General features: G+C 44.0%; 1 protein-coding gene across 11 annotated transcripts in view; it reads right to left on the bottom strand.

Moving 5' to 3' along the window:
• The window catches only part of LARP4 (La ribonucleoprotein 4), a 36,008-nt gene extending 29,246 nt beyond the window's left edge, over positions 1–6,762 (bottom strand). The window contains exons 1-2 of one of the 11 annotated variants that reach the window (XM_083728870.1): positions 4,801–6,429; positions 2,394–2,608 (exon numbers count right to left, since the gene is read on the bottom strand). Coding sequence is in view for 3 of the 11 variants with exons in the window: in XM_083728863.1 (XP_083584989.1) it covers positions 6,152–6,187 (36 nt within the window). In the remaining 8 variants the exon portion in view is untranslated. Of the gene's footprint in view, positions 1–1,486; positions 2,315–2,393; positions 2,609–4,800; positions 6,435–6,502 lie in introns of those variants that run through there. The other 10 variants (XM_083728873.1, XM_083728868.1, XM_083728867.1 and 7 more) reach the window with 10 other exon arrangements.
• Positions 6,763–11,507: the final 4,745 nt, after the last annotated feature.

The following is an 11,507-nucleotide window of genomic DNA, read 5'->3' on the forward strand; positions in this document are numbered from 1 at the left end:
CCAGGAACTAACTTTGATCAGCAAAAGCGGGGGGGGGGGGGGGAGCAGCAAGGACAAAGGTCTTAAAAAAAGTTTTAGTTCTGAATGTTTTGCATATTCTTTGTAGCAGTTTCTACACATATGTGAAATGTGTTCTCTGAGAATAGTGCTGAAGAAAAAAACGCAAAGCCACTAGAGGCTGAAAGCTTCAAGTCCTGTAGTGATTGCTGGTTGGTAATTACATACTTATTCTTTCACTATCATGAAATATAAATTCCTTCAACAAGCACTGCAATATAGCTATTAAAAAAGGAAAATCTTATTTTAAAAGGTGAGATTGCATTGCACATAATGCACAAACTTCCCAGTGAAACAACCAAGACTACACAATTTTTTAATGACTGGCAACCTTTTCACATACCTGTAAAGTTATTCTAGAGAGTCTCCCAATCTTCTTATAACTGGAATGACAATCTAATAATGGTGCCCTTTGAGGGCTTGCAAAGCCATTTGCAGGCCAATTAAAGTCGTTTCTAAGCACCAATAATCCTCAGAGAGTAAATTCAAACTACAGTTTGGAGGAATGAAGCCTTGCTGCACCAACTTCCTGCTTCCGTTAAATGTCTAAATTTCATACATGAGGACTTAGCTAAGGCTGAAATCCAGTACATGTTACCAGTATGTTACAACTTATTTCTACTGCTTGTTGCCAAAGCGTGATTGAGCAAAAACAGTAAAAGCAAACAGCAAAATCCTACATGTGCCAGTGTTGAAGTTACAAAACCTGTTACACAAGGATGTCATTCAGTAAATACTTTTCAGTAACAGCTCTGCAGCAGCTTCTTGGTTTACAATGCTTAACAAATTTCAATAATTTCCTCCTCCTTTGCATCACTGCAGGTGGTTGGACTAGAATAACCTCCCAACTCTACAATTCTATGACTAAACCATATACAAATGCAACTTTCCCCATGCCCTTTAGGTATATTTGCATTGTAACAGCTGGACATGAAATATTGTTTTGTGAAGTGACCAGATCTAGCCTTGCTACATGGAATACAAGATTAGCATCCACGCACCAGACCACAAGGCTTAGCAGGCTTGTGTCCTGCCTAGTCACGGCCCAGGTTTCAGAGATCGCCTCAGCCACACACACAGAGCCCTGGACTCAGCAGAGGAGTTCTGGGGGAAGCAGAGGTCAGCTTCTGCAATCCCCTTTCTGCATGCTTTTCTCTGGTTCCAACCCAGAGGGTTTAGCAACAAATATACTAAACACCTGCAATCCACAGTCCATCCCTGAACAGATCATCATTAGAGTTCTGCCGAACAAGATCAAGACGGGCAGCACTAAAGTAACACTGGCAAAATGAAGCTCTTGCACTAGTTGTTACCTACCATTCCCCACCCATCCACACCCATTTTGCGTTCTGCACATGCCTGACTTAACTTTGCAATGCATTTAATATTCAAAAGGGTGCCATATAAAATCAATATCAAGACTGCATACCGTGCATTTCCTTCACTGTCTGATGTGTCATGCAGTTTCCACTAAAAATTCAAACCATCACACATTTCTATGTTGGTATCACTCATTCACCAGTCTCTAATATTTTTGGCTTTAGAACTATGATAACAGGAACAAAGTAGTATTGTTGCTTTGATTTTTTACCTTTGTTCAGCATAGGTTTATTATTTCTCCAACAAATAAGTTACTCAATAGTCATTTTACTGTACTTAAAGGTTAGCTATGCCATAGCACCGCTTTTGAGTATTTCAACATATACTTTACTAAACTCATCCAAGAAAAGGAGATGCATTATTATGTATAGAATGAGAATCTGTTATTCAACACTCCTAATTTATAATGAATCAGATTAGGAGATACAAAATATAAACATGAGAAAGCAACCAATATGGTAGCAGTGGGGGCCCAGCCAGGTACACTTGTCCCAGGCCTCAGGGGGCTGGGGACTGGGGTGGGGTAGGGGGTGTTGTTTAAGTTTATAACTTTATTATAACAAGACTCCTGCCCAGGGCCTCAGAAAAGCTCTGCATGGAAGGGTCTTCAATATAAAAAACTGCTAATTGACAGTCCATGGGCCAAATCCAATTTATCACTAGCCCAGTGGAAGTATTGAAGTGGGGAATGATTTTGCTTCCCAGTCTTAGCTAACACTTTAAAGCAAGGAGTGGTAGTAACAGCTGCACTTTTTTCAGCCACATTCATGCCAACTGAGCTAGTATGCATTATACAGACAAAGCAGTAGAAGGGGAAACACGCATGCAGTTGCTAAGCAACTATGGAAGCATTCCCCATCACTTCCAGGTTAAGAGGAAGCATCAAGAGATGCTTGTATGGTTGCCAAACGACCACACAGAATCCCCTCTCAGCCTCTTTCCCCAATGAAGCTTACCTAGTTTGAAAGCTGCACAGCTGCCAGAGGCACAGAAGAAAAAGGGATAGTGACCTCTTAGCACTGTGTTCAGCACTAAATTGACTTCCCAGTTCAATCTCCATGTTATAACAAGATGCCAAAACTTTACAACATAAGTAAATAAAATTGCAGCCATCTTTAAACCAACATCGGCAATTCATTGGATTTGAGGTGTCATTATAGAGGCTAAGGTACTGATAAAGAAAAAAGAAATGAAGATTAGCTGAATAAGAAAAATCAGGAATATCAAAAGAAATTCAAAGCTTGCATTCTTGAATGATCCACTGCAATTAAGTATTATTTGCAAGCAAGTATGTTTAAAATTGCATGTCCTCCTAGAACTCTTTTACTTAACCATGAACACTATGGTCATTAGCTAATCAGGAATTGGAAACATCCAGTTCACAGACCAACCTTTGCCCACAAGGTCAAATTTGGCCCAGAAGGCCATTTTCCCAAGCCTACTTCCACCTCTCAGTCAGCTGTTGGTGGGTGGTATCAGCTGATGGTCAGGGTTCAATTCTGCATTGGCTGCACACATCAATTCCCCTGCTGAGAATTGGCATACACAGCCAAAGCAGCAGGATTTAATCCACAATCTTCAACTGAGGAAGGGAGATTAAATCCTGCTCAGGTCCCAGCATGGAGCAGGACTGAAGACTCTGCTCATCAGTTGCTGAGCAGACTACAATTCAGTTGGGTGCTGCTACACCAACACATTCCCTGCAGGAAAAATGCTCTTAAAGCAGAACCCCTCCCCCTAACATCCCACAGGGCAACCTTGAGAGGTGAGGAAGAATGCACACCTATCAAATCGCCTGACAACCTCAACACAAGTGGGTGGCTCCACCCACCTGCAAAAGTAGGCCTGTGGAGAGAGGGGAGATAAAGTTCTGGTTCACTAAATCAAAAAGGTTCCCCACCCGTGAGCTAGAAGATCTTGCACAAGGTACACAAGTTAAACAGCTATCAAAAATATAGCATGTTGGTAACATGCACAGTTGTACCTTGGTTATGGAACAGCTTAGTTCCCGAACGTTCTGGCACCCGAACGCCGCAAACCCAGAAGTGACTGTTCTGGTTTGCAAACTATTTTTGGAAGCCGAATGTCTAACAGGGCTTCTGCAACTTACGATTGGCTGCAGAAGCCACACTTTGGTTTCTGAACATTTAAGTCGAATGGACTTCCGGAACGGATTACGGAACAGATTGTTTGACTTCCAAGGTACGAATGTACTTGAAATCAAACTCATTTGCACCAGCTCTGTTGCAAACTGATGATCAGAAATGGCTCTGATGTTAAAAGAAAACGCTTCACTGCATTTTAGGGAGCCGTCCAATTGTACTGAAGTTCAAACTACTACCCATTCCACAGTTGTGGAACAAAACAGACTAAAACAGTAAGAATGCACCACAAACATTATTGTGGGGGCTAGATTCATCATTATAAACAAAGTTTTTTTAAAAAAAATTAATGAAAGGCTCACCATAGGCACACACTTAGAAGAGTTTGGATTTGATATCCCGCTTTATCGCTACCCTAAGGAGTCTCAAAGCGGCTAACAATCTCCTTTCCCTTCCTCCCCCACAACAAACACTCTGTGAGGTGAGTGGGGCTGAGAGACTTCAGAGAAGTGTGACTAGCCCAAGGTCACCTAGCAGCTGCATGTGGAGGAGCGGAGACCGGTTCCCCAGATTACAAGTCTATCACTCTTAACCACTACACCACACTGGCTCTCTTTGTATGAATTACAGCACATTTCTAGGCATGTTTACTCAAATGTAAGCGCTCTCAGATAAGTGTGTATAGGATTGCATCCTTAAAAGCATGCATTTTCAGTTATTTTATAAAGTGATAAGCTTGCATGCTTAGGAAAATCAATTTATTAGTAACAAATGACAAGTCATTACAAACAGCCATGCCATTTTCCCAATAGAAGAAATTAAAACAGGAACAGACTCTTCCTCCTGGTCTGCTTATATCCATTTTGGTTTTGGAGATAGGTAAAGTATTCTAGCACTCCAGGTCTAATGGCTACTACTGCAGCTGCTTATTTATTTCTACGGTAAGTTTTCTTAATTAGTCCCTAGCCTTCATATCACGTTTGCATCTAAATGAATGTGATTCCTTATGTACTTACTGAGGAGTAATGCGATGACTATACATGTATAGGAATGTGCTGTGAATCCATATATTTTCTGACATTTTGCACACCTTGGAACACTAAGAGTCACAAACCCTTTTTACCTAAAGTCAATCTATATTGAATAACCTTTATACTACTGAACAGCCACATTAGTCCACCCTTTTAAGTGCTCATGAGGCCTGTTGGTGAAATAAAAAAAATTATAATCTATGACTTATAAATAGCTTCTAATTACACACCTTTGTCAGAAGTCAATGGTTCTGCTGAAAACACATTTAAGGCATTCACTCTTTCATCATGCATTATTTTAATGGGTGCCTGAGGCTGTCTTCTAATACATATTTACTTGTTAGTAAATCCCACTGAAGAAAGTCCCACTGGATTCAAGGCATGTATAAAACTGATCTACAAGTAAGACTCCAAATAAATATTTAACACGAGAAACACTTTTATGCTTTCTTAATCTAAGTAACTGCTTATCTTATCACAAGAAAGATTGGAATTGCATTTGAAAATGTCATTCTCCATTTTGACTTTGCACTGTTTGAAAACAGCCATATGCTACATACAACTCCCATTCACAAACTTTTCCTTCTACAGCAATAGATTTACACAGTACTAGAAGATACAAATCTATATTGTTTAGTTACGAGTAACAATATTATTGCAATAATCACCATGTGTTAAGTTCTTCAAATAAGAAAACCGATTAAACCCATCTCGTTAAAATCACCTTCAGATCCAGAAACTACACCTCTTCACCACTCAAAGCGTGCTGTTTATGGGCACAGTTAAGCCAGCGCCAAGTTGCTAAGTTGCAACATTTCTACAATAAGAACAATACAATCTGGAATCTACTCAAAGCATTAGCTAGGCAAGAGAAAGAGAAAGCCAGGCAGTCAGCTGATTATTTTGCACTCATGCCATGTGCCTGCGGTTGGGGGGGGGGAGCTATTTGGGCGGAGGGAGTAAAAAAGAAATCTTCCAGGTTTTATTTTTTTTAAAAAAAAAAGATAGGAGGATATGCTGGTGGGGAAATAGTTCTAGTAGTATCTTCCCTCCCCGGCGCGGGCCTCAATGTGTAACCTTCACACGTGCCCGGCCATGTTCCACGCCGCAACCACCACCAGAGCAACTTTTACAAAAGGTCATTGCAGTGCCTTTCAAGGCCTCCCTTCACCCAGGCTTTCCCCAACCCCCTCCACGCGAAGCAACCAGCCACGCACAAAAAAAAAAGCTCCCATTCTCACAAACACGCACAAACGCGGCCGCTCCGTTTCTCAGCACAGGCCAGCTGGGCCCGGAGGCCTGCTTCGCCTTCACCCTCCCGAGCCACGCTTCCATCTCTCGGGAGCCTTAAAAGTCACCCAACACGCGCACGCACCGTCGCCGCCGGCCTCGAAGGCCTCCCGCTCCTTCCGACGCCTGCCCTTGGGGGGGGGCACACCCACACCACCCGGCTCCCCCCGCCCCAAGCAGCAGGGCCGCCCCTCGGGACGTCTATCCGAGCCAGCCACCCACCTCTAGCCCCATATGCACATCTTAAGCTACCGAGGCAAGAGACCACCCCACCCACCGCCGCCACATTACCCGCCCGGCGGCAGCGTGAGCTTCCTGCGCCCGCATGGAGCGCCCGGGGTCTCTGCGTGAGAGCGAGAGCGCGCACGTGCGGGAGGGGTGTGTGAATGAGGGAGGAAGCGCGCGCGTACTGGGCACCTCCCCTCCTCCTCCTACTCGCACCCCCCCCGCCCCCACCTTCCCTCAGCTCAGTTGATGATTATCCCAATGTAAGGGAAGAGGGGAGGGTCAAGCGGAGAGATTTGCTGTGTCAGTCCCAACCCCCCCCCCCCCCACGCGCGCGCAGCGAGGGCGCGAGCCGCCTCAGAGTCACGTGCTTCAACACGGGCCAACCTCCCCCCCCCCGCTCATTCCCTCACTCACCTCCACGAAGAGCAGCATCTTCTTCCTCTCAACCTCCCAACCCCCTCCAGTCTGTGACCCTCCCGACCCCAAGGCCCCACCCCCGCCCCCCCGTCGCCGGGAATATTCTTCGAGACCCTCCCCGCCCCTCGCTCTCTCCACCGGCGACACTCCAGACTCCGCTCTAGTAGCCGCGCGAAAAGGGCACAAGCTCCGCCTCCCGCCGTCGCCCTCGCCGTCGCCGCCTCCTCCGGCCTCTCTCCCCCTTCTCCTTCTCTTCCGGGGCAACCGCTACAAGCGCTTCCGGGCCACGAGCAGGACACTGAGGAGCCCCATAGCGATGACCCAGCCGGAAGTAATGGCGGCCGCTGGGCCGGTAGCTGCACGCGCAGCTGCGCGGCAGCCGGAGCGTACCATTCCTTGAAGGAGGGGTGGGGGGCGTTGCGGTTGCTCTTCGCAGGAACCATTCGCTGGACTTGGAGGGGGGGTGGTAGCGCAAGTGTTTGCGGCCGCGAGAACAGGCGCCTATTTCCGAGTGTCTGAAACTTGCGCGTTCCTATGTGGTGGACGTGTAAAAGGGTAAAAAGAGTAGTGGGAAATGATCTATAATGAATTGGGGAGGGGATGTTTAAAAGTACTTTCTCCACCCCCGCTCCCAGCTTGCGTAGAAAAACAGATTTAAAAGTACTTCCCGCAACACCAGAGTCCTTTCTGTTGGGGATAATTCAGACCAAAATTCCCAGGTGTGAGAAAAAGCTATTTATGTATGCTACAAGTGTGGCCCAAAAATTTTTGTTAGCCCAAAAATGGAAAACAAGTGAGGTCCCAACCAAACAGGAAGGGAAACTTAAATTGACAGAATATGCACAACTTGCAGACTTAACATATAGAATAAGAGAACAAGAAGAACATACGTTCAAGAAGATTGGAAAACGATTGTTGAATATATGGGAAATAATTGTGTACAGCTGAAAACTCTGGCAGCATTAAGATAAATCCAACAGTGTAAATAAGTTTTTGATGAATGCAGTAATGGAAAACTTATGGGTATGTTTTTGTAAAATATGCAGGGATTTAAGATATGTAATACGAACCGTGTAAAGGGAAGAGGGGAAGTCCTTGATAACCTAAGGACGTAAAGCGAGTATTTGAAATTGTAAAGCAGAAAATTTAATAAAAAATATTTTTAAAAAGGAAATGTGTTCTTTTGCTTAGGCTGGGTTTATCAGCCTTATATGCACTTCCCTTGCCCCCACCCTCCGCAGCCTAAACCTTTGCGGATTTTCTTAGGCATGAGTTCCGGACTAAAGTGTGTCACAAAAGCACAGCAGTCTTGTGGCAGCAATCAAATGTGCAACCAAATGTGCTACAGCGTCACTTTTCAGCCCTGTGCCATGAAAGCTCGCATCTGCAAGAAGTTCGACGGTTCTTCTGACATGCCCCTAAAAGCCACCTCCTTTTCTGTTGGGTTGTCGCACCGAAAGCCGTGCTGAGTGCTATGGGACCTGCCAATACGTATGGGACCGGGCTGCTGGTTTGCCAAGTAATCACAGCCTTTGATGTGTTCCGTGTGTCGTGTGTCTGTTGTATAAAACATGTGGGCAACGTGTGACGCCTCCGTTGAAAGTGTTGCATTGGTTGCGGATTTGCTACAGAGCTAGATTCAGGGTTTTGCTGGCTGTGTTGAAAAGCCTTACATAGTTTTGGAGGCAGGGGACATGAGAACCTGCCTCTCCCCCTATATTCCATCCCAGTCACTGAGATTTGCTGGTGGTGCCGCACTCCCATGCAGCAGTGGGGTTTCTTTCTAGAAAAATAGGTGCTGGTACTCACCATGAAGTTGTTACAGTAAATGTCACACTTTTTAACAAACAATAATAATATGTGCTGTTACTCACCATGAAATTGTTACAGTAAGCACCACACTTTTTAACAACAACAGAAGAGATGCCTGCACTGTGTACCCTTGAGTATCCCCTGAAAAAGGCACTGCCTTGCAGTAAGAAGAAGAAGAAGGATTTTATTTGTACTCCACCCATCTCACAGTGCTGCCCCAGCCACTCTGGGTGGCTTCCAACAAATACAAAAGCATAATTAAGCGTCAAACATTAAAAATAGGTCTGCCTTCAGATGTCTTCTAAAAGCTGTATAGTTTTAAAACTCCTTGACATCTGATAGAGAGTGTTCCACAGGGCGGGCGCCACTACCGAGAAGGCCCTGTGCCTGGTAAAGCATGCTGTGACTAGAGCACATGCCTGTAGCATAGAAGCACCAGTTCTCTGGAATCCCCTTTGAAGAGAAGCAAACCTTGACATTACTATGTTGAAAACCTTTCTTTACTCCCAGGCATTACCAAATTATTCTTATTTTATCTCTGCTGGTTTAAATTCTTGCTGGTTTTTATGTTTTTAATACTGTTTTATGAGTGGTTTATGTGCAGGAGAGCATTAGTTGCTGGGACTAAGTCAAATTAAACTCACTGGGGCTTCCTTCTGTGTTGACATACATAGGATTGCCATTCTGGGTTTGTTTGGGAGGAATAATAATAATAATAATAATAATAATAATAATAATAATAATAATAATTTATTTATACCCCGCCCATCTGGCTGGGCTTCCCCAGGCACTCCAAGCGGCTTCCAAAAAATATTAAAATACCCAGGAAGGGTGGGATAGGAATCATTTAAATAAATAATTGTCGTTACTCCGGAAGAAGTAGGCTTCTTATACAATAATGAATTCATTTGTCTTTAAGGTGCAATGGGGCTTTAATTTTAATGCACCAGAGGGTCTGCAGTGGAGCAAAGGGAATCTCTACCTATGAAGCAGCTCTGCCTATAGAAATCTGACTATGTCTGCAAATATTTTGCACATGTGCAGATCTGCTAATCTCTGTGAAGCACCTTGGTCGGAGCTCAGCTTGATGTGGTTAAAGTTACCTGACTGGGCAGAGATTTGAGCATTTGATGTACTAATCACTGCAGGATTTCAGAAGCACTGCAGCTTTGAAGATCATCAACAAAGAATTGTCACCTAATTATAGAACCATCATTACAGAGCATTATTGGTAAAGCAGTTACAAACTTTGGGAATGAAGCAGAGTCATCATTCATGTTCTTAACAGGTTTAACAGGAAGTTCAGGTAAAATCATAACATCACCCATGTGAGATATTATTGGATGAGGAGACCTCACTTCTTTCCATTTACAGATGCTTATCATGTTCAGTCTTAGGCAATGTTCCAAATGTATGTATACCATGACTGGGGAGGGGGTTGTGTTGCAGAGTGGTGCTTTATTTGTATAAAAAAATTAAGTGTCGTGGGGAAAAAATAGTATTATTATGCTTGTCCCTTGGATAAACTTCATGGTGAGTTACCGTATTTTCCGCTCTATAAGACTCACTTTTCCCCTCCTAAAAAGTAAGGGGAAATGTGTGTGCGTCTTATGGAGCAAATGCAGGCAGGAGGCTCTGTTCAGCGCTCCCTTTAAAGAGCCGCGTGGAGCTTGCCCTTCTCCCTCCTTGGGGAAAAGCCCCCAAGAGCCGCACACACACTCCACGCGCTCTTTAAAGGGAGCGCGGCTCTTGGGGGAGCCTTCCTCCCGCTGCCCGGAAGAAGCTGTGCGCGGCTAAGCCAGAAGCCAGGACAGCAAGAGGCTATCCCAGAAGCCAGATCCCTCTTGCTGTTCTGGCTTCTGGGATTCAGGATATTTTTTTTATTGTTTTCCTCCTCCAAAAACTAGGTGTGTCTTATAGTCTGGTGCGTCTTATAGAGTGAAAAATGCGGTAATTTTTCTGCAACTGCTATGAACTACTTTTTTTTTTTTACACATAAGACTTTGCTTAGGTTGGCAAAAGTTTTTTTAATTCTGAAATTGTTAAGTAGTCTGCAACAAGCCTAAATGTTACAAATTCCCTGGAGATAATATCTGTCTTCATATAATAAAAAATGACATTAGCCATTTCCCTGATTTCATTGTCCCAGGAGAGGGGGTTATGCAGATTTATGAATTCTACATTAATAAGAAGCCACTCACAGAAGCAGAATTAAAAACCTAGATATAATATGTACAGATAAAGTGATTCCAAGAACACTAAGTCATCATAGCTAAGGGTGGGAGATGAATTATGATTAGTGGAAAAATTGCTTCCCGCAGACCTATTTCGTTGTTCCTCAGAGGAGGAGATCCAGATCAAAGGAAGTAATAATTACCTCTCTATTCTGCCATGGTCAGATCCCCACCTGGAATTCTGTGTCCAATCCTGGGCACCACAGTTTTAGAATATTTAGGATATTGACAAGCTGGAACGACGTGTACAGAATAAAGCAGTGAAAAGACGAAGGGACTTGAAACCAAGCCTTATGAGGAATGGTTGAGGTGTTTCTCCTGGGGAAGAGAAGACTAAGAGGTGATATGATACCCATCTTCAAATATCTGAAGGGCTGTCACATGGAAGATGGAGCAAGCTTGCTTTTTGCTGCTCCAGAGGGTAAGACCTAAACCAATGGATTCTAATGACAAGAAAGCAGATTCCAACTGAAGATTAGAAAGAACTTTCTGATAGTAAGAACTGTTTGACAGTGGAATGGACCAACTTGGAACATGGTGGACCCTTCTTTACTGGAGATTCTTAAACAGAGGTTGGTTGTCCATTGTTGTTCCTCCTAACCCTACGGTGCTATGATTCTATGACTCAGCTGCAATGGGAATAAGAGCACCTATCAACTTTAAACATGCTGGAAAATAGTGTAACCAGAATCAGCAGTGTGTGCTTGTCAGTTTATTCCAGTTCCCACACAAACACTTCTCCAGAACACTACCAGGAGGGAAAGATAAAACACACAGAGAGACAGACAGACAGACAGACAGACTTGGGGCTAGAGAAGCAGTTTTATTCTCACCTAGCTGCAACTCTCAGTAGTTTCCCAATAGTTAATTCCCCACCCCCATAATTCCTCACAAATCCCACCTTGTATGTTGCAAGTAGAATTTTTTGTGGGATCCGGTTTGCAGCCCATGCATGT

Source organism: Podarcis gaigeae (assembly GCF_964106915.1).
Source record: "Podarcis gaigeae genome assembly, chromosome: 2".
NCBI classification, from domain to species: Eukaryota; Metazoa; Chordata; class Lepidosauria; order Squamata; family Lacertidae; genus Podarcis; species Podarcis gaigeae.